Genomic DNA, 23,577 nt, shown 5'->3' with positions numbered 1-23,577 from the left:
AGTTGCTCTTATTAATACCTGATTAATAAAGCATCAGTTAATTTGATCAACCATTAATTGAGCCATTAGTTATGACTTTCAAACACTTTTATGGATGCCTTAAAAGAAAAAAGTAACCTTTTTTCATTTTAGTTTTTCTTGCTTTTCTCTGCTCCTTTAAGATCACAGAAACAGTTACTGTATATGCATTATCAGTAAAAAAAAAAAAAAAAAAAAAAAAAAAAAGAAAGAAAAAAAGTAGCTATTTGTTAAGTTTGCAATGATGAAGAGATTTTTTTAATCAAGTTTCATTTTTTGCTACTTTTCTGATGTTTCAGGTGGAATTGATTCTAATTTTAGGTAAAGTGCTCCAGAGTAAAAGAAAAGTCACCTTATTTTTTTGTGACAATGAAAATAAGACGTCCTTCCATCCTGCTTTATTAAAACCTCCGGCTGTACAAAGATGCAGTGCAACTCATACAATATGTGCTTTCTCACGTTATTTTCCTCCTCTGTTCTGTTAGTTATTGGTTGCAATCCTCCTGATCTTCATTGTGACAGACTTGATGGTGTGAGGGACTCCGTTCTGTCTCCATGTGTCCCACAGGATGTGTGTCCTCTGTCCCGGGTTCTGCTCTGCGTCTTCAGGAGAGCCGTTGAGGTTTGCCAGGCCGCACTGGTTGAACCACCATCCTGTCTGGTTGTATTGAGTACTGCAGCTCTCCACCGTGCGGTTGTTGATGGAGCAGGAAGGATTACAGCCATCGTTGTCAACGTCTGAGGCGCTGAATGGAGCCGTGTCCTGGTTCTGATCCTGGTCGTAGCCACGAAATGCATCACCTGCACAAAAACATCCAAAGACATGCACACAGGCATGTAAATGTGCACATACAAAAAAGAAAATATTTTACACTGAGGATGAACTTTTTCTGAATCTTGATTTATGAAGTCTTACCTGCGCTGCCTGCATATCTGCCCAGGTGTATCCCAAAGAACTCAGTTTCTGTGGCCAGCTGGAAGTCATCGTATGATGCATAGGAGGTGATGTCATCATGAGACACCAGAGCGATGTGAAGCTGGAACCGCGTATCTTTCTGATTTACAATATGAAACACCTTCTTCAGACCCAACCAGTGTTCTCCTACACACACACACACACACACACACACACACACACACATACACACACACACTAAGAGATTACTAGATTACTTATTAATAATTTTGGACTTTGTAGTATTGAATACTGTAATTACTCATTTTATCAGCACTATTATTTTTGTAATTTTACGTGTACCTTTAAGATGCTATTTAATGTCCCCTTAGCCTCAAGTAAGAGTAAGAGTAACATTAGTTCCTACCTGCTATTGTTTACGGGGACAGGTGTGAGTGTAACAGACTGAGTTGTGAGTTGAGTGAACAGAGAAGCTGGATGTCCACTGTGTTGCCGTATTGGTGTAAATTAAAGAAGATTGACTCAAGAGAAAATAAAGCCCGCTTATTACCCACACATCAGAAGAACTGGAGAATGCAACAAGAAAGAAGGATCACACAGGTAATGCCTCCTCTTCATGTTGATTTTAAGCTTGAAACAAGAAACAAGCTTCTGTCAGTGACTGGAGTAACTTCATACAACCTGCAAGGTTTCCAAAGCCATCAACATAATCAGCCCAGGGTCGTTTGAAGTCGGTTAATCCGTCAGTCCTCCTTTGCATCACCGTCCATCCGCCTCCCATGTAGTCCATCTCACAGAAAACCTGCAGCACACATTGTGTTTTGAGTGGTGACTGATGACTGAGTGAGAGAGTATGAATGACTGAATAAACAGTGTACACTTACCTCAAATGAGGAGTCTGTGTTGTCTGGGTGGACGATGTAAATACCACTGGGGATCTTGGGGACGACTGACAATAGATTATCCTTGATGTCACTGCAGTCTCGTCCTAATCAAAGCAAATGCACAGTCTTTTATTATCAGTGAGGAAATGAATGTCCCTAATGACGTATTTTGTATTGTTCTAACACATTTTACATTATTGTCCATTGAAAACTATGTAGTTAGTGATTCACTTAGAAATTTCTCCTCCTTTTTCTCCTACTTGTAGTAAAACCCTTTAAAATTCAACCAGATTGTCTCAAAAACACCCTGTCGTGTTGTTATGAAAAGTTGACATTTTGGAGCTAGAGATGGACGGCACTAAAAGGGTGTCCTAGAAAATTAAGTATTTCTCTTAAATAAGGTTTGGAGACTTGCTAGAAACAGAGTCTAAAAGCACAGTTTTACTCAAGATCAATGATGAAACAAAACTGAAAGTTTGGAAATTGAAAGACCTGGCTGTTTGGAAGGGTCAAACAAAGCCATGATTTTGAATTGCATTGTATAACTTGTAGGATCCAGTATTTTTGGATCTTGAAGCTAAAAGTCAGGATATTTCAGCCTCATATGTCTCTTCCAAGTCCCTCAGCCTTATGGAAGTGAAAAAAGATAAGCCAAGCCCCAAAAAACTAAATCCTACACTTCTCCTATCGTAACTTGGTAGTGTCTGAACCCTTGCTGCCTGGTTAACACTTATGTCTTTCAAACTCCATTAACATTCATAATGTAGGATTCCTGTGTAAATTCAACGTCCGCAGGCCAATCAAAGATAACCCAAGTGACATCATCAGGATCAGACACAGGAAAGCTACTTCTGAGTCACTCCTCATGACTGGTAAATCGATATTCACGTCATTTGTATGTCTGAATGTTGTGTCATCACGTGTTTCGTGTGTGAGTTACCGTGGGACTGCACCGGTTTGACGGAGTACATCTCAGTGTTGCTTCTCTGAACTTCGGAGCTGAGCGTCTGTACTTTGGTCATCAGCTCTGTGACCTGGAGAGATAACCCTACAGTAAATGCAGCCAGCCAGTCAGACACTTAGAAACTCTGTTACTAAGAGATAAAAAATGTCTTTACCTGACTGCTGAGGATGTCCAGAGCTCTCTGCTGCTCCTCCATCACATCCCGTATCAGCTTGCGGGTGCTGCGTCCAAACGCCAACAGAGACTGCTGTAACTGGCCTTCACACATGCACAAGCACACACACGCACGCACGCACGCACGCACGCACGCACGCACGCACACACGCACACACACACACACACACACACACACACACACACACTCTGAACAACAGATGATGATGATAACGTAACATACCTCCAGGAAATGGGAAGACATTTTACCACAGACTGAATGTTTCTCATCTCGCAGCAGTTTGACAGTGATGTCACACGGAATGGAGCATGTGTCTCGACCTTTGACCCCTCTTGGAAGTTTCTCGCCCTTGTCAGGACCGTCAGGGAAGTCCTCATTGACTATTTCTGACTCGTTAAAATTAGCGCTGTTTTCTATGTCCTGGAAATTGAGAGAGAACTGCAGTGAGTTTAACCTTTCAAGCCTGGATTTACATCAGTTTTCTTGTGTTGCATTCAGAGGACTTTCACACGTATTAAACCTTTGAAATAAAGGTTTAATTGAAAAAAAAAGTAATAGGTGACAGGAAAATTACCTGAAAATTTGAGAAAGATTAGAGAAAGAGAGGATCATGAGAAAATTATCAAATAATCAATAAATAAAAAAAAATATCAAGAAAACTACTGTATATTTATCATTATCAGAATTCTATATTTAAAATTAGGTTACAGATAAAATCTATTTTTTTCTCATTATTTATATTTATTATTTTATTCTTTCATTTTTTTCAGGTCATTTCCTATATCTGTTCATTTTCTCTTTTTTTTTTTTTTTTTTTTTTTTTTTTTTACAGTTTCTAATTTCAGGTAATTTCCTTGTAACTTCCTGCTTATTTGGGCTCATTTCTTGTGTTTCTCATTGCCCTCTTTTTTGAAAGAAATCAAACCAATTTGTTCAGGTTCCAAAGGGTTATACCACAGATGTAAGTCTGCAATAATATAATGTGTCGTGTAAGTAGCCTAAGATATCTGAGTTCATACAGCAAGACACAAAGTCCTGACCAGTTTCTGTGTCTTTTTCTGACCTCTCTGACATGGGTGCATGCATAAAAATATCAAATCTCATCTGGGGATCCACAGAGTTTTAGGTTTGACATCCTAGTTGGCTACAAACACACACAGAGTGTAACTGCAGTATCCTGTCTCTAAAACCTGTGAAACATGAGCCTGAGGCAGAAAGTAAAGCACTTTACCGGTTTGCAGTTATAATTTTACTCCCTCAAACATTTCAGAGAGAAATATTTTTTACTCAACTATTTCTGACACCTGCATTATCTGACATTTTGCAGTTTATTTTTAACAAACAAATGCAATGACTTTCTAGAACTTGTGATTTATCAATTAATTTTACTCTAGAATAAAGTCCTTACATTTTTATGTTTATATTTATTTTTCTTGTAAAAACGTTGAAAGAAAGAAAGAAAATCTGGCATCCTATTAGGATCAGCAACTCCATTTTCAATTGTAAACAACACACCCATATTTGGTGGTTTAAATTATATCCTGTGAAATATTATTTATGTAATTAGTTGAATTATATCCCATGAATTTCTATTTATGTAGCCATTTTTTTTCTTTCTTTATATTGTTTTTTTTCTGTATTTTCCTCCTTTTTATGAATTGCAACTCCAGTATATGTTAAATAATTTCTTAAAATAAAAATAAGCAAGTTGGAGGAAACGTACATCCAAAAAAAACTTTGAATTGTGCTGGATCAAAAAAAATTAACTGAGGTAAGAATCAAACAGACGATTCACACACTGTATTAAAATGGTCCCAGTAATTTTAAACTGTGCAACATTTAGATCTAACAAAAAACTCTGTCAGGCATTTTATTTGGATCTCGTTTGATTCTTGCTTTAAAATTAAACATGAAAAAGAAATTTGTTTCAAAAATGTTCTAAAATCAACTTTTTCATAATTCTAATGCACAAATATTAACACAGCTAGTTGGATCTCTTACTTTTGAAAATTTTGCTAATACCAATCCATCGTTTTTACTTATAATAGAGGGGGTTTTTTTGCATTGTGGTATTATTACTTCACTGAAGAGAAACGTTTGAAAATGTCTTTTTTTGTTATCTTTATTTCAACATACACATACTAAATGGCTACTTTAATGTTTTTATAACCAAAAAGGAAAGAAAAATCAATTCATGGTGCCTAAATCTCCTTGATTGCATCAGCATCTCTTGAAGCAATTTAAGGTCATCTGCTGGTATGAATAATGCACTAATTCTTGATAGAAAACAGATGAATGACTAAAGCTGAAAACCTTTATGACATGCATATTATACATACTGTGGAGGAGAGCAGATGAGGCACAAGCAGGAGAAGGAGGACAGTTGTGGTCCACATTATGTCAGTGTCGTCTGACTGTGATTACTCCCCGAACTCCGTCACCAGCAGCCACTCCTTCATTTAAGCTTTATTTTTCCACAGACTCTGCTCTTTTCCATCCCTCGACCCAGTCTGCATCTGCTCCTTACTCTCAGTTGTCAACCTCACTCTCCCCCTGCTCCCTCTCCGACTGCCTCCCTCTCTCCACCTCTATCAGTCACTCCCACTTTTTCTTGTAAATTCCCATGACAGCATCCCCAAATTTGTAAAGGTTTTGCTGATAAAAGCCTGGATGTTTTCTGATAAGTAGCTGAAAGTGCTGATTCCAGATTTGTGGTAAAGAGTAATTACCTTCCCCCCCAGATACCTCTATTACCAGGCATTGTTATTTTACAGGTTATATCCTGCCACCAGCATGAGAAACAGATGTGCGAAAAGGGAAAGGAGCCGCTTGTTTTAATGTTGGAGCACTTTTCCCTCTGCTTGTGTCTCTGCGTGGGAGCTGAAGGTGCAGTGCAGTGAAGGCAGGGTGCATCCTGTACTCATATTTCGCCCTCTCTTCTCTGTCTGACCACTGACTCATACATCTGAAAACAGCCTCCCAGAGGGTCAGACCAATTACTTCTGTTAACTGGGCAGTTAAGTAAGTGAGGAAAAGTGAAAAGAACAGCAGCACATTCCAGTTAGGGTCCAGCTGGAGCCGGTCGGCCTGTCTCTTCCCTGGAAAACTTTCTTGTGAGAGCCAAAGAAAAGCGGAGTTGTTGTTCTGAACCTGCGTGAGTTTACAGCCGTGGTCAGCGAGAGGAATGTGAAAAGCCTGGTGCTGCTGCCTCAGGGCCCCCACATCTGTCCTATGTTACATGCTCTTGTAAAGCAGTCTATGCATGTGAATGACACATTATATCTGCCAGGACAGTTAATGAGAACATTCAGACTGTGTGGTGTCCCTTTACATACTTCTTGTGTCCCATAGTGCGTCTTTAAAGCACAACAATCAGTAAGTTATATCTTACTGATGTATATATATATATATATATACATATATATATATATATATATATGGATGCATATATATTGACACCATGACCCCTTCTGCTGGAAATTGATAAAAGTAAAAATTGAACATTAGAAAGAGAAAGAAAGAAAGAAAGAAAGAAAGAAAGAAAGAAAGAAAGAAAAATGTTAAGAAAGAGACAAATGAAATGGCAAATGTGCTTAAGAATTATCATAATTTTGTAACATGATCTTAAATATGTAATGATAATTATGAATTTAGTTACCAAGTTTCTCATTGCCTTTTCCCCATGTGTGTTTTTTTTTTAAATTGCACAAATTTGCTCAGGGTTCAGAGGTTTAAATAGTAGTGAATGGCATCTGAAAGCAGCACAAGAAAAGTGATGCTGCTCCAGGTTTCAAGGGGTTAAGTAACTTGGGTCCTAAATTGGGCCCCCAGCATTTTTTTCTTAATAGTGGTAATTTTGGTGTGATATACCAAAACCAAAGCCATAACCGAATTTCAGGAATTTGACTATGCTGTTGAAGTATAAAGGATAGTTACAAACTACACTATATGTACAAAAGTATTGGGCCACACCTCTTAATCATTGAATTCAGGTGTTTCATTCAGTCCCATTGCCAAAGGTGTATAAAATCTGGATGAATTGTCGTAAGCTCCCACTGACACACTCCAAAATCTTGTAGAAAGCCTTCCCAGAAGAGTGGAAGCTGTTATAGCTGCAAAGGAGGGACCACGTCCATGTCAGTGCTTATGGATTACAATGGGATGTCATAAAAGCTCCTGTAGGTGTAATGTGTAGGTGGCCCAATACTTTTGTCTATATAGGGTATGTAAACATAAGAGTTAAGGCATCAAATATTTGTATACGGTTTATTATATTTCTTCCTTGAAAAAGACAAAGTACATTGATTGTGCAGAACAAAACATTTACTGGTAACAAGCTTTCCCAAGTTTATAGGAGACTCATGGGTACCAAAAAAAAAAACACATTTTCATGTAGATATCTTGAGGTGAGAGTTCAAGAGACCCCTTTCAAAATGGCCATGCCAGTTGTTCTCTCACCAAATTGTAGCCTAAATTTATAACATTCCCAAAAACCTTTGCCAACATGGTTGTTACCAATTGATGGTTGTCTAGTTTCAAAAGATACCACTACCTTTATGCTAACTTAGTGACTACACAACAGTCACTTAAAAATCCTAACACTGGCCTCCAATTATTGTCGCCAGAGGGGGCCAGAAATTGTATCATGGGGGTCATTTTGACTCTCTTCCAGATTTCAGTCCCAAGCTCCTAAATTAATGCTTAAAAATGAACTGATCTGTCTGAATAAATTAGACAAATGTCTATAACTGCTTTGTTTTTGGTGTGAATAGGCACCTATTAAGTCACCTGTTGCAATGAAAGAGCGGTGATTAACAACTGTGTGGAGATGACTTTTTTCATAAGAAATCCTGTGGAGGTAGTAATCACAAGACCAGAGAAACAGTTACATAACCTCCATCTGTTCCTCCTCCTCCTCCAGCAGCAGCTGCACTGCTTTTGTGAATCAATGAAAAACAATGTGTTTCAGGTGTTAAGGCATGACAGTGCCATCTGCTGCGCTGTGGTTTGTACTACATACAGCTATGCTTGTGTTGACCTTCTGCGCGTTGCCATAGTGCAACACACAAACAAATGATCATTTAAGTGCAAATAGTACATATTGTCACATCATTACTGACTGGATCTCACATATAAAAACAAGTCTTACAGTGTGAGAGGTTTAAGAAGACAGTTCTTATACTTTCAGTTAGCTATATATCAGTGTATTAAAACACAACCTGCAAATAGCACTGCTGCTGATGTCAAATGAGTTGTAGTGAGTGTGGTACAATTTTCCACGGTCAGCTATTTTGTTGGACAGAAGAAAACAAATATGTTGAATGAGATATGAATTTAGACACCGAAATCACACATTTTTCCTATTAAAAGGTAAATAAATTGTATTATGAATACACATTGCTGCTAAAAAGGAGAAATAGATACAAAAACTCCAACAGAACCAGCTCATGTTACCACAGACACACATGCTGTTTACTGTATATTTATTATGTGAAAAAAACAGCAGATTAGGTCTGAAGAGTAACACAGTTTGGCTTCTCTGCTGCCCTTTTTTTTTACTGCTGTGTTACAGGTACTGATGCAAAAAAAAAAGGCAAAAATCAGTTCACAGATCGACTCAGAATACAAGAAATTGCATGAAAAGTGTTTGAAGTTCAAAATTTTATGCAGAGGACCTTCAAATCAACCTGATCAAAAATTTAAAAAATTGAATTTACTGTAAGCATGTACACTAGCCTCAGCGGTTTCATCGAAGAGAACTCTTGTTAAATTCTACTAAAGTTGGCAAAATGGTGACATGAGACCCCAAAGAGACAGGTAAGAGGCAGCTGGTAAATTAAAAAATAAACGTTGAACCAACAATCAAAGAATAATGCCTATTTTAACTGCTCAACATGAAGTTGTCTTGTTTCTTGTTTTCTCTTTATATTTATTTTACAGTGAAATATTTAAACCAAAGATTGCATGCTATTATGACTCAGTGGTCATTGAAATAGAGATAATCTTGATGCAATATGCGTCATTTTATAGCCTTCACATTTTTCCAAAATTTAACCCGATGTATTTGGTATCCTTGGGAACTTTAGGATGATGTTAAAATGAAGATGTGTGTGTTGGCTGATGAGTTCATCATGCACAAACAGCAGTCTGATGGTTATAAAGATGCTTCATTTGTACAGTATAGTTACATTTACTTTTAAAAATGACAAATTTCACCAGTTATTTAGATTAATAAATTACATCGTTATTCATAATTCAGTTGAGTTCATCTCTTTATCCACTAAAATATTTTGGTTTTATTGTCCGATTAAATTGTGGGCCATGTAATTGCAATTGTATTGTAAGACTCTGTATATCCACCAGGACCCAATAATTGAATGAGTTATTGGATGCAGAGTGGATAATAACTGCAGTCCGGGCAAACATTTTTTCTTGAATTCAATCTGTAGGCCAGCTGAGCTCCGGATCAGTGTGCGCGTGTTTTCCACCAGAGGGCAGGACGCTGCGGCTGCGGCTGCATGGACAAACAGGCTCCGGCTGGGTTGGCCTCATCAGGGGCGGATGTTTTCTCAGTGCAACTTCCCAATCTCCCCTCCCCAACCCCCCCAAACCCAGACCAGACCCAGGCCCGAAAAAAAAGACTCCAGTTCTCCTCTTAAGTATATCATCTCTGGTTGTCTGTAGTCACCTCTGCCCACACTTGGCCCTCTGCCTCTTTCCTTCAGCAGCAGAAAACCGCACTTACTGGAAACTGCACAGAGGGGAATTAAAGCATGGCCAAAGGCTATTAATTGATTCTAATTTCACACATTTATATGCATTTTTTTTTACCATTGAAAATGACTCATTTGACGCATTTGGAGCTGCGAATAAAATAATAATAGATGACTTTGAATTCGTTTTGTGCTGATGGTTTCTGTCTGTGCTCGGAGTTAAATAATTCCTCTGCAACTGCGGCAGCTTTAAACCCTGCAACCCCGCCCCTCAGCACTATCACATGAATCTGGACCCAACAGTGGATGTGAAAAAAGTTTGGAGGTCTCGCTGAAATCACTTTTCTCCTGCTAGTTTCACATATGTGTAGTTTTTTTTGAACTTGAAGGGGCTTTTTAGTTAAAGTTTGCAGCGGAAAACAGAGTCAGTCTGAGTGTTTTTTTCCCGGCTGTGATTTCTCCTATTTATTTTTTCCCTGCAGGAGTACGCAGAGAGAGAGAGAGAGAGAGGGGGGAAACGGTCTGACTGCTTGAAGGTATGTGGGAGGCATGTAACGTGTTGTACGCTGCTGAGATTGACTTTTGTCAGCGATCGCTGCTTTAAATTGCGCTCACTCGACTTCTTTATCCGATCATTGAGTTTCTTGTCACAGCCGATCAACTTCCGAGATGTTACAGCTTCAAACAGACACGCAAGGACACAAAAGTTCAAATGGGGTGGGGGTGGGGGGATTTAAAAGTGTAAACAAATCCGACCATAACTCCAGCAGCACTCAGGCGCATCTAGTATGAACGGGCCTGGCTTTTATTCTCTCTGTTTGTTTGTGCGATTGAACTTTTCGACAGATTTGTTTCGACACCAAACTTTGGCGACATGGACGCGCACCGCGGCGCGCCTCCGGCCGGGCAGCAGATCGTGCACGTCCGCGGGGACTCGCAGACGGAGCTGGAGGCCCTCTTCAGCGCCGTGATGAACCCCAGCAAGTCGGCCAGACAGCCGTCCTCTCTTCCCATGAGGATGAGGAAACTGCCGGACTCTTTCTTCAGGCAGCCGGATTCCCGAGGACACTCCAGACAAGTAAGTGCCGCTCACTGCACCACACACACCAAACCCTGCAGACGTCCACCAAAAAACACATCAACTGCATGAAGTAGCCTACACTGTATACACTGCATTAAAAGACTATTGCAGAACAGAAGCGCAGTACACTGAGTGATCAGAATGATCTTCTCTAATATAATCAAATATTACCCGCTGTGTGTCACACTGTAAAATCTGACAAGTTGGATCTAGTTTTTAAAAAAAATCTAGGAAACCACTTGCCTTGAAAATGTAAGTGTATATATGGTTATTAGTCTAAATGTATGTTTACTTCATGTCTATTGTTAAGTTTACTTATAATGTAGTCATATTTACTTAATTTTGTGTTTTTGCACAAGTTTTTGCAACTTAAACAAATCTTTTGAAATTTTAGCAACTTCAAAAATCCAAGTTGGTTGTAAAATATCAATCGTATTTAGGTTTTTTTTAACACGTTAAGAAAACAGAACTCACAAGACTCCTAACTTCGTCATTGGCGAAATCCTCTTTGTGATGATCAGTTTAAGTGAGATTTACTTGTTTACTCAAGTACTATATAAAATCTGACAAGTTGTTCTTACTTAAAATTATCTAGGAAGCTGATTGCCTTGAAAACAGTAAATAAATATAACTATTAGTCGGATGTATGTTTACTTTACATCTAATTGTTGTGTTTACTTAAAACTCATATTTCCTTAATTTTGTGAAGTTTTCGAAGCTTTAACATGACAAGTTAAGTCAGTCCAACTTTTAGCAACTTCAGTTTTCCAAGTTTATTATGCCTTAAATCTGTATACAGATTTTTTTAAAGCTAGTCATCAGTGATATCTAATCAGTGATATTTGTATTATTTTCTATTTGTTAACAAAACAGAGCTCACATTAATTTGTTCAGTTTATGAGCCAGAGTCAATTATTTTTACTATTTGCAATGAATTGTTTCAATGCAAATTGACTTCACCAGCTTATAATAGTTTAAATATTCAGTGTTTAGTTAAGTTTGTTTACTGTAAAATCTGACAAGTTGATCTTACTTAAAATAAACTAGGAAACCGATTGCTTTGAAAAAGTAAAGTAAATATAGCTATTAATTTTCAGTAAAACAACAGAAATTAAAAGTAATATCTATCTAACTTTCAGAAGGATTATATGATGATCTCCAGCAATAGCCACATACAGGGCAAATTTGACTCAACTAATCAAGGTGGGTTGCATGATAAAAGCATCATCATATTGGCAGAATTTCAGGCTTATGTTGATATATTTGTTTTAAAGTCTTTATCTGCCCACAGTGATGACGTTTTAATATGATCACGCATCCCTATTGACAATCAGGATAGTTGCAAATGCTTGAGATTTATATTTTTTATCGTTCTGGCTCTTTAAATACCAGGATTTGCTTCTCTTCCCTTCTTTATATCATTGTCAACTAAATGGCTTATGGTCGAAGTAGCTGCCTTAGACTTGGTGAAATTATGAACAGTAAACAGTAAACCCTTTTTTTCTGTTTTACTGGCGGATGCACCTGCAGTACAGGCAGATACTATCCAATATGCCTGATATTGCCTTACGGACTGAACACATTACAAACTAAGCCCTTTAAAATAAGCACTCATTTGGATTAACTCTTGTGTGTCAGTCCAATCAAATACTAAACATTTTGAGGTTCACCAAACTTAACTACAGAGTTAATGTAATTTTATACACAGTGACACTGGACAGTTAACCACCAAACCAAAATTTTTTTTTTTTTTTCTTAACTGTTGTGCTATTTACTGGTCAAGATTGTTTTGGTGTGAATTGCAAAGTGTTGGAGATATTGATCTTAACATCAATGTCTCTTTCCAGAAATCATGACCCGTTTACTCAAGATAACCAACAGACCTTGCTGTGAGCAGTTTCATGCAGGAACTATTTTCTCTCCTCCAAACTACACCTGCCAGCTACTGCCGCACAGAAGGAAGTGTTCATCTACTCATTCACAATAGGATCGTGCTCATGATAGGGCAAGACTTAAACGGTAATAACGTCTTCCTTGGCTGAGCTGTAATGTCAGCTAGTGCAGTAGTGTGTGTGATGTGGTTCGATAAAGAGAATAGTTCCTACATGAAACTGCTCACAACATTTGCCGATTGTCTTGAGTAAGTGGGACGTGATTTCTGGAAAGAGACATTCCTGTTGAGTTTTTCAAATGTATTTTTTGGCACTTTTGGCTCCACATGTCAAGTAACATCTAGTTCCAAAACAATCTAGGCTGATAAATGGCACCACAGGTAGTAGGAAAAATATGTATTTTCACATTTGTGGGTGATCTGTCCCTGAAGGTGTTCCTGTGTAAGGAAGCCTACTCATCTGAGATTAGATTAATGAATTTATCATGCTTAGAGCAGTTAAGGTATACAGTTGATGTAGAAGCCACAGTGAGAGTATATTCTCTTGCTTTTCACTGATTTCACTTTTTTGCCTGATCTTCCCAAGACTAGAAAGAAGTCACATAGTTTCACTTGTCCTCCTAACTGTCTGTTACAAACAAAGATGCCTTTCCAACAACTTAAATTTTACATTATTTGTGTCATTACCAGCAAACACACTTTGACTGTATCTCTTAGACTTGCAGGTGTGGTTCAGACATTATAATTTCTGAAATTTGTTGAACTCAATCAGTAGGCTACTAAAAATCTGGTCAACTAGTGATTTATCTGTTCACCAAATTTCACAGAGAACTACAGAAAGGATTTCCAGATAATACAAAATAAGATAATAAACAAAATTATAAAACTAAAAATGAAAACATCATGGTTGAAGTCATAAAACTGTATTTCAAAATAAAGCCGCAAGTCTCACTGTTATGTTAGTTTTTCACTTTGGCTCTGGTTACCATCCAAACTGTTTTCCTCCTGCTGGTTTATGTTTCTGATTGCCGTTTGCGGATCGTTGTGGGAGTTGTTAACCTTGCTTGTTTCTCGTCAGGCCAGTTCGGATGGAGGCGTGTGCGGCTCCCTCACTCCTCATCACGTCCGCGCCCATTCCTCCCCTGCCTCCCTCCCAGTCAACTCCCTCTCCACTCAAGCAGCAGATGTAGCGGCTGCACCGATCATACCTGACGACGTGCCGCTCCCCCATGGTTGGGAAATGGCCAAAACGCCTACTGGCCAACGTTATTTCCTCAAGTAAGGTTCAGTTTATCAATGTGTTTGATCTGATGCACTGTAGACCAATGGAAGTGTTAGAAAGACCCAAAGAGTCTGTTTTAACGTCTATATTTCCACATCAGCACTTCTCCTGTTTATAGCAGCAAGCGATGATTATTTTGTGTCTATAAATGGTCAGAAACAATGGGAAATACCCCTCATAATACCCCACATTCTCAAGGCGATGTCTTCAAATAGCTTACTGATTTTCCAGAAATTAAAGTTTCATTAATAATCAAATAAACAGAGAAAAGAAAATTAATTTGAACCATTTGAGAAAATTGATTTGATTTCTTTCAGAAAACATGTGTAAAAGACAATGAGCAACAAAATAAGCAGAAAAATACTTGAAAATTAAAAACAAGACAAGTAAAAACAAAACAAGCAAGAAAATGAACTGAAAAGGGGTGCTATAAATTACAACAAACAACAAAACAACCATTTTTTCAATAACATAATTTAAGAATTATAATTATAATAATTATAAATATAGTTTTCTGGACATTTTTTCCCTATTTTTGTTATTTCCCCCATTTTTAATATAATTTTCAGGGCATTTTTTTTGTTACCTTTTGTTACCTAATTTTTTTGTAATTTGTGGGACATTTTTTGTTAAGTTGTTCATTGCCTTTTCTCCCATGTTTCTGAAAGAAATCCTACCAATTTTCTTAGGTTTCAAAGGGCTAAAAGGCTTGTGAAAATAATCTGAACTCAGCACAAGAAAACTGGTGTCAATCCACATTTCAACTACTCTCTCCTGCACTAATCCTGTTCAAAATGTACCAAGAGAAGTTTCTTTAGATTTTCAATGGAGTTCTGTCACATTACAGAAAATTTCCTCCTTGAATATTTTGCTGGAGAGAATATGATTAAAAGTGAAAGGAAACTTCAGCAGCAGCACAAATAAAACTGTAACTCAAACTAATCAGTTCCATGCAAACAGAAAATGTTCCAACTAGTTTTGCAACCTGTGTGGTTTCAGCCAGTTTCATTCACGAGAGCATATGGCCCGACAGCTCACACTGCTGTCAAAGGCTACTGGTAGTACAGGTAAAGCAGGTCCGAGGTAAAAACGTGCCTCGTGCTTCTTATCCATCAGGTTGCAGCGGTTTTGACAGATGCAGATATGTTTAGACTTGTTGTGTGTTCGCAGTCACCTGGAAAAGACAACCACTTGGCACGATCCTCGCCTTTCGCAGCTTCAGTCGGCTGCAGCTCCGCATCCCATCGCCGGCACTCCGGTCCACGCCCACTCCCTCAGCAACCCAGCACCCACTACACAACCACAAAACATCAGTCCAGAGACAGGTACCACTCTGCTCCCCCTCCTCACCATCCAGTTTCTTTTAAAAGCAGAGACCTGCTTTTCATGGTCACCTCCATCAACAGCGGGTCAGGTCTTTGCTGCTGGGTGCGGTTTCTTTGGGATTTTCCTTTTGGTCTTTACATTTCCATGGCTCTGATGACTTTACTGGGAATTTTCACATTTATACTGTAGATTAAAGACTGATAGAAACGGTGACAAAATGAGAGATGGGACTCTCAGATTTGATTTATTTCTAAGAGCGTCCCATTAAACTAAGAGAAATCCATAATTTTCAGGAAACAGTGGTGAAAGCAGTTTAGTCCTACAGCTTGTTGGACCATAGTTGTCTTTGACTGGATTCCAGTGTCAAAATTTTAAAGGGTCTGTTAAGCCAAATCACACAAAAAACAACTGTTTTTGTAATTTTGTTAATTTCTGCTTTCATAAAATGGAAACAATAGAGAGCTCAAAAGAAATAAGAGAAGATAGAAACAAGACATAACATGAAACAAAGGTCACCTGCCTGTAATGATGCAATCACATGGTCAAATTTTGTCGTAATTCCTCCTGTCCATACGGGACATTCGTCGATCCCTCCATGGACGTATATTAGATTTGAATGGATTTTGTGGATTTTGTCTCCCCATCACTCACACTGCAGGTATGTTAGAAAGAGATTTCATTATGTCCATTATGACCAGGAGGAATGATTACAATGAACAAAAACAATGTACCCGACAATTGTTTTAAAGGAACACTTCCCCCTGCAAATGATTATTTATGTATCAATGACTCATTCTGTGTTTTGTTGACTCCGAGAAGAAAACACTGTTTATCTCGCATTTCTCAAGTGAAAGAAGAATCCAAAAACAGAGAAAATTCTTGATGAATGGAATAAATGGTTGCCAAGTTTAACAACAGCAAAATTATATTAAAAAATCTGTTTACAAACTCTCACACAACCAGTGTAATCCAAGTCTTCGGTATCTAGTTGTATGCTCAATATGCTTTTGATTTTAAGATGAATCAGAATCAGAATCCGGTTTTACTGCCAAGTACATTAACATATACGAGGAATGTGACTTGGTGATTTTAGTGCAAAACAATTTAACATAAAGGACAGAATAAAAATAGTGAATTTAAATAGAAGAGGATATAAGATGAAAAAAATATTGAAGCAATTTAAATATATAAAATAACAAAAAAGAATATAACTGTCACAAAATGTACGTACAAAAGGTGCACTGAAGGGATTGTACAGTTTTTAGGAAGTATAGTTACAGTGCAAATATCTTAAGTCTAAATAATTAAGTTGACCTACAGTGTGCAGTGTTAAGAAATTCAGAGTCCAGTGTGTGTTAATGTAATGCATAAAAACTGATTTAGCTTAACACTGTATTGCAGTGCATTGCATTTTCCTCCAAAAGAGTGCGATTTAAGTCACTTCTCCATGAACATTCGCAGGCATGGATGAGCAGTGCACCTGAGCTGTTCCATGTGTTTTGGAAGTACAGAGCTTACCACTGGATGACTTACACCGCACAGGTGTGAGAGTTTGTAAGCAGATGATTTGATGTTAAATTTGGATCCCATTAAACTCATCAAAAATTGTTATGGCATGCACATTTTGTGGACTGAAGTAGTCTTATAAGAACAACTTGAAAAATTTTGATCTCATCTTTTAAACCCCAGGTCACAGGGGCTCCTCTGTTTTTGACATATCTGTCTTTTTTGCTGTTACTGCTGCATCCTGTACAGTGGACATGAGTGAAATTAAGTTGTGGCACTTATGGCATTGAAATTATTAAAGCAGCTATAGTCAATATTTTTATATTATGTTAACAGTGGATCACATGACTACTTGTAAGACTTTTAAAAGGTCACTGGTAGTGATGAACCCACATAAACTGATCATCCAATTCTGCATTTTCCCCTCAGCTCTACAGACAAGTTAAGCATTTTTTAAGTTTATTGTTTTGGTTGTCAAACCTGCACCTTAATTGTGCAGAGATGTTACTGTTCTGTTTTAATTTTGCAGTTTTGCTGAACAGACCCTTTAAGAGTATCCCTCTATTTTTTCCATAAAGAGCAGTATTGCATACTTAATACTGACTGAATGTGGTGTTTTTACAATCCCCCACTCACTGAATTCAGATGCGCATAGGTTTGGTGCATTTTTACTCTACAGAATATACTATACTGCCGCTCTTTACCCACTAACCTTCAGTTCTAATTAATAAACCTCTACAAACTAGAAGCTACACAGACATTTAAAGACATGGGCCAGATTTTTACTTAATCTACTCTCAGCACTCCATGCACTCCATCCACCATTTGCCTTCTCACTGTGTACTTTCACTGCTATTCAGGTCCACTGCCTGAAGGCTGGGAGAAGGCTGTGACTGCCGATGGAGAGGTGTACTACATCGATCACATAAATAAGACCACCTCATGGGTCGACCCGCGTCTAGGTAGCAAACTATCAAATTTGTGTCTCCTGAATTGACAATTTTTGTTTGTCAATGAGAAGTTTTTTTTTTGTTCCAATATCCACCATCACAAGTTGCTGTACGGCAACAAAAAAATAAGAAAGATCGCAAAGTTCTTACAAATTTTCCTCATATATGAAATTTCTAGACATGTTTACTTAATTATCAAAATGTTCTCTGCCTGTGAATTTTATGTTGCAGTCCAGAAGATGAACCCTGGCGTCCTTGGCCTGGGACTGCAGCAAAGGCAGGAAAAGGAAAGGCTCAGATGCAAACAAGGCCTCCCTCAACAAATCACACAGGTCAGAGGTCAAATAAAACTGTACTTGGATATGCCGCCAAAAAAAAACTCAAGCATTTCATTTTAAATCACACAACACAGTCTTTACTTTGAAGTTATTTCTTGTGTTATCTGGTTGTATTTTGCAGCATTTTTAGTCAAGACTGAACAGTAATTAAATTGTTTCATGGATTGACAGTTTGAGTTTTTTACATGTTGTTATATAAGCGTGTGTGTGTGTGTTGTAGGAGGCCGGAGGAAGGAACCAGATGCCCGGTGGGATGGACCATGACAGGAACGCACAGACACTTCACCCCTCGTCTCTGGATGTCAGAATCAGATCCTCAAACCACGAACCCACACTTAATGGGTGAGTTTATGTTTTATTTTTTTTTATGTTAATTTTATTTTAGTGTACATTAGATCTCCTTTTATTGTAGTGTTAATTGTCATCAAGCCATGGTAATTAAGGGACAATAGTGGAAAAAGTATATATATTTTTTGAAAGCAGTATCATAGTGTAGAAATAATCAATTGAAAGTAAGAAATCTAAGGAGTGGCCACTTTCAGAATGTTACCCAAATAAAGTATTTATCACTCTCACTGTCAGTTTATATTATTTTTTAAATATGTATCTGTTAAAGAGAAGTGCCAGTAAAAAGTAATAATTATTGTTAAGGTATGATCCATAAAGCATCCTGACAGTTCAATGCAGAGTTTCTGCTGATCACTCCAGTATTTAACCCTTTGAAACCTGAGAAAACTGGCTTGATTTCTTTGAAAAACCTAATTAGAAGGAAATGGGGAACAACAGGGAAAAACAAGAAAATGATCTAATAAATCTGTAAAATAATTTTAAATACAGAATCATGCTAATTGTGTAAATATATTTTAGTTGAAGACATCCATTTGCTCATGATTCAAAGGTTGAAATACTTCTGAAAGGTGTCTGAACACAGCACAAGAAATGTGATGTCAATCCAGATTTCAAAGGGTTAAACAGATGATTATCAGACTTACAGGAATGTTTATGTGTGTGTTCTTGTGCAGCGCTCACTCTCGCAATGAGAGCACTGACAGCGGCCTGAGCGTCAGCAGCTTACCCCGTACGTCGGACCACATGTTGAGTTCTGTGGATCACATGGACACTGGTAATACACACACACACACACACACACACACACACACACACACACACAAATGCATGCTCTTGACTCATTGCTGGGGTTCCCTATTGACTTTTACGGTTTCACTTTAAATAATTAATCTTAGAAGTAGGAACCATGATATGCCTATAACTCATAGTAACATAACTCATAGTGAAACATAGATGATTTCCTGTGACTAACTTTTCTAAAGACAATGCAAAGTAGCATTTGTTAATTTGTTATCTAAATCGAGAACAGCACGCCCAAATGGGTCGATAATAATGAGAGGAGCTGTTGAATGTAGAAAAGTGAGAACATTTAATGTGCTAATTTCATGGAAAAATCCATATTTTTAATGGCTGAAGGCAACAGAAAAAGGCTCAGACAGGTGATTACTTTGGGCTGCAGCATGATTTGAGCTTAGCACTCTTCCTGAAGTAGCATCCAAATGATGCTTCCTATGTATGTGCTTCCTATATATGTGTCTTGTGCTTATATTTAACTCCTCCAGGCTCACTGTTCATGTTCATCTTCTTCTCTTGACTTTCTCTAGGCGACTCCGGCGAGACCTCCGCGATGACCTTACAGGAATCGATGCCTGTGCTGCCGATGTCTGAGGGCGAGGAGCTAATGCCCTGCATCCCAGAGGGTCTCAGTTCAGACCTCCTGATGGACATGGAGACCGTTCTCTCTGGGTCGCACATGGACAGAGACAGCCTGCTCACCTGGCTATAGACACACCATCAGATCATCAAACCACATCAAATCTTCATAACATGACTGAGAGTTCTGGAGAATCTTTGGTACAGAACAGCGTTTCGGAGAGAATATGCTACTGTTGTGTGATGGATCCCTAACACTACTCGCACCCTGAGGAACGAAAAACCTGACTCTGGCTGAAGGTGGTAAGCTGCTGGTGTTCTTCTCTTTTTGGGCCTGGGTTTTTCATAGATGCATGACGGAGCATCCATATTCTGACAACGCTCCTTTCTTTTTAGTCATCAACCTCAGATCATCTCTGGTGAAGTGCGTCACGGCTAATTTTAGAGTGCAGATTTATTTTATTATCCCCACTCGGGTAATAGTGTTTGCTGGAAACTTTTAAAAACACAGTGTCGAGTCAGTGAAGTCTGCATGTTGCATTTAACAGAAATGCAAAAAGGACATGTTAAAAGAGCATTAAGAGATATTTAACAATAACAGAAGATGCAAGGGATGGGTACTGATAAGCTTTTATTGATACCAATGCCATTATCTAGTCTTTATGTTGGTCCGGTTCCTTATGTATTGCCACATAGATTCCTGCTCTGTTTTCTGAGCTGGAAAAAAGTAGACCCACACAGGTTTTCAACACAACTCTTTCATTATCTCTGAGTCCACATGGTCCAGAAACAGTAGCAAATATGCGTTATCATCTTACAGACATTACAAGCAGCACTGTTGTCATCTTTCTTGATGAAATATAGCCACACTTTGGACAGCTGCCTCCTCTCTGCTGTGACTCCCTGTTGCAAGTTTTCAGCACTACAGATGCACAAGTTTGACATCATAATTTTCAACTTGCAACTTTCAGAAAAAAACATGTTGGTATTGATAACAGGAATTGATGAGCTCAAAGGCAGGCATACAATTCCAATGGATCTGACAATAGGAACTGTTTCTTAATTCCCAACCCTAAAAGATATTCCCCTCAATTACTTCATATAGCATTTGGGATAAAGAACAATATTTAGTGCTACTACCTCAAAGCAGCCTGTAATTTGGGATTTTAAAGCACTCAATTATCTAAAACATGTACTTAAAAAGCGGCAGGACTAAGAGCAAGAGATAAATTTAAAGAATTTAACACTGCAATGGTTCCATAAACCAAAAATCTCTGCTTGGAAAAAAAACAAAATGCTCACATAACCATTGGGAGAGGACGCACCCTTGTGGTGAAAAAATGAAATATTAAGAACACTAACAAAGACAGTTTACTCTTAATCTTTAAAAACAAATGCTCATGAGCTAAAAAAAAAAAAAAAACAGTATTAAAGCAATTATCAGAGTCACCTATCAGTCTTTTTTTGGAATATCTTTAAGTTTTTTTGTCATTAAGTCAAGAAGGATGAGCTTTATCTTTGGTGACATAGAAGACTATCAAATAAAAGCCTGTCAGAAGATTTTACATTTAGAGAAATAAAGTTTGCAGGATACTGGACTTTAGGCACTAAAGCTACAGTAAAGTGTCTTTTTAGGAACTTTCTGTACAGGAGGGATACTGGAATATAAAGAGGATCTACAGTAAATGAGCATGTGTTCACTATAATGCAGTCCAACACAAGAGGAAACTAATCCTGACGCATCCGGTCTTCAGATTGATTTAGTTGGTAGATGACGCCCTGAACTAAAGCCGCCTTTTATGTGTCAAAAAGCATTTCTGCTCTTTTTTAAAATTCAGTTTTATTTCATAAAAGTATGTTTAAAACAGTCAGAAAAAACTTGCATCAGTCTTGCTATATATCACCTTTTTTAAGTTGCTAATAGTCAGGTTTTGTTAATAATGTTTTGTAATGGATTGCATTTTATTTTGAAGAGCTCCAGTCATTCTGTCCACTCCAGCATTGAATATAAGCTTCACAAAGATAGTATTTATTGGAGATTTGTTTTATTGGATTGCATCATATTGTACAGTTGTAATATTATTCTGTCCACCCCTTGTTTAAGAAAAGATGCCACAGTTGCCATCAGGGCCTGAATGTTTTCTCTCCTTAGTGTGCAGCAGATTTTAGCTCTCAGTGGCTTCTATAAAATATTCAATTAATCATTTTTCTCACTTTCAACACTATTGACCATGTACATTCCTATAAATCCCCTTTTTTAACATCTTTAGTGCCTATTCATTCAATGTCATCATAGGTTTGTTCTTCCCGTTGAAAGACATACACCAATAACCATAAAGTTTTAGCTCCCTCACTACAAAACATCTTTACATTTATTTCCAAAATCAATTGACAAACTCTTGCAACTTGCTTTTTATATCATAACTTAATGTGGTTTTGTATTGTGGTGGATCACAGTATCATTATACGTTTCTTAAGGACTACAATTTGCAGAAGATCATTACGGTTAGTTGGAAGAGAAAAATAAATGATATAGGGCAATATTACAATCATCTTTAAAAAATTATCTCCTGCATATACAATCTTCAATTTTAATCTATTAATGTGTCAAAACAAATACAAAAAAGGTTTAATATTAAAAAAACTCCCTTCCATTTCTTAATATTTATGAATAATCCTGACTAATTTAAAAGTCTATGGTTACACTGCATGACAGAAGCAAGTTTTAAGATCCTGCAAATATAAATTCACATTTTAAGGATTAGATGCCTGAACAGTACAAAACACATTTAAGTTTCCAAAGCAGAGTAGTGTGGTTTGCTTAATACTAGCAGTGATGTAAAATGTGTGTTGTAAAAAAAAAACTAAGACATGCAAAATCACTGGTAGAATCACTTAGAATTATCCCTGTCAGTGCTATTAAAATATTAGTCGCTACCACTCAATAGAGTTGTAATTTCCTCAAGTTTTTTCCACTCTTAAAGAGCTGTTATGTAAGTGGGAAGGAGAAAATGTCTGTGCTTAAAAAATGGATTTCAGTCAAGCAACATACTAATTGCGGATGCTGTGTTCTTGGTATATTTTGTTCTAACTGTTTTAGTGCTTACTGGTGCTGTAATACATAAGGCAAACATCAGTAAGGGGAGCTCCTAAATTCTCCTCTTTTAGTTAAACTATATAATAAATATATAATCTGTTTTTTTGTGTTTTTTTTTTGTTATCCGCTGGGTTGTTTCTGCAGTGTGTTTATGTTTTATCTGAATATGAAGCTGTTAATTATCAGTGAGAGCATTTCTTATAACCAGCTTCCTGTTTATGTATACAGTATTAAGAGGTAAAAACTTCATTCACAACATCCCCAAATATAGAGCCAAGTCACTTGATCTTTTCTAAATTAAAGTACCATGGGCCTTACTGTTCATACACATAATGCAACACACTACCTAGCCTTTTATTTATCTTAGCATGCATGACACTTGCAATGTATGTTACATATAATGATGTTTTATTATCCAATTTACAGAGTTTGGAGGCAATCAGTCTTGTTTTATACCTTTTTATGCATGTGCTTTATATAAATATATTTCCTCTTACTCTCACTGTAATCATTTTAAAGGTGTTTCTGTTTAATAAACTTTTAATTACATCTGGCAAGTAGTTGCTTCTACTTTCTTGTCCATGCTATGGTTGTTAACTGGCTTGCATTGTGTCTGTAATTTTAGTTGCAAATAATTTAATTTAATTTCACTGACGTCAGTTGGATATGACAAGTAGGGGCTCTCGGCTAGTGCAGACTTGAGTGGTACTTTGT

The 23,577-nt window shown here is 37.5% G+C and overlaps 2 protein-coding genes across 4 annotated transcripts; one reads left to right on the top strand and one right to left on the bottom strand.

Moving 5' to 3' along the window:
• Nucleotides 1–337: 337 nt before the first annotated feature.
• On the bottom strand, nt 338–5,503 carry angptl5 (angiopoietin-like 5). Its single transcript, XM_042499763.1, has 8 exons — nt 5,297–5,503; nt 3,206–3,377; nt 2,937–3,040; nt 2,759–2,852; nt 1,819–1,922; nt 1,616–1,736; nt 935–1,120; nt 338–819 (listed from the first exon to the last, which is right to left on the bottom strand). The coding sequence occupies exons 1-8, from the start codon at nt 5,351–5,353 to the stop codon at nt 500–502; spliced, it is 1,158 nt and encodes a 385-aa protein (XP_042355697.1). The 5' UTR covers nt 5,354–5,503; the 3' UTR covers nt 338–499.
• Nucleotides 5,504–9,959: 4,456 nt separating this feature from the next.
• LOC121952340 (transcriptional coactivator YAP1-like) lies at nt 9,960–23,412 on the top strand. Of its 3 annotated transcripts, XM_042498951.1 has the most exons (9): nt 9,960–10,206; nt 10,517–10,748; nt 13,721–13,920; nt 15,095–15,249; nt 17,617–17,718; nt 17,938–18,038; nt 18,265–18,386; nt 19,067–19,167; nt 19,718–23,412. In XM_042498951.1, exons 2-9 carry the CDS (start codon nt 10,545–10,547, stop codon nt 19,897–19,899), a joined length of 1,167 nt encoding a protein of 388 aa, XP_042354885.1. In that variant the 5' UTR covers nt 9,960–10,206; nt 10,517–10,544; the 3' UTR covers nt 19,900–23,412. The 3 variants fall into 3 exon arrangements, with proteins under 3 accessions (XP_042354885.1, XP_042354888.1, XP_042354886.1); XM_042498954.1 differs by lacking the exon at nt 17,617–17,718 and having other exon boundaries at nt 9,961–10,206; XM_042498952.1 differs by lacking the exon at nt 9,960–10,206 and having other exon boundaries at nt 10,225–10,748.
• The last annotated feature ends 165 nt before the right edge of the window (nt 23,413–23,577 follow it).

This window comes from Plectropomus leopardus, chromosome 13 (genome assembly GCF_008729295.1).
Source record: "Plectropomus leopardus isolate mb chromosome 13, YSFRI_Pleo_2.0, whole genome shotgun sequence".
NCBI classification, from domain to species: domain Eukaryota; kingdom Metazoa; phylum Chordata; class Actinopteri; order Perciformes; family Serranidae; genus Plectropomus; species Plectropomus leopardus.
The sequence above is the reverse complement of the archived record's forward strand: the minus strand, read 5'-3'. Positions and strand labels throughout refer to the sequence as shown.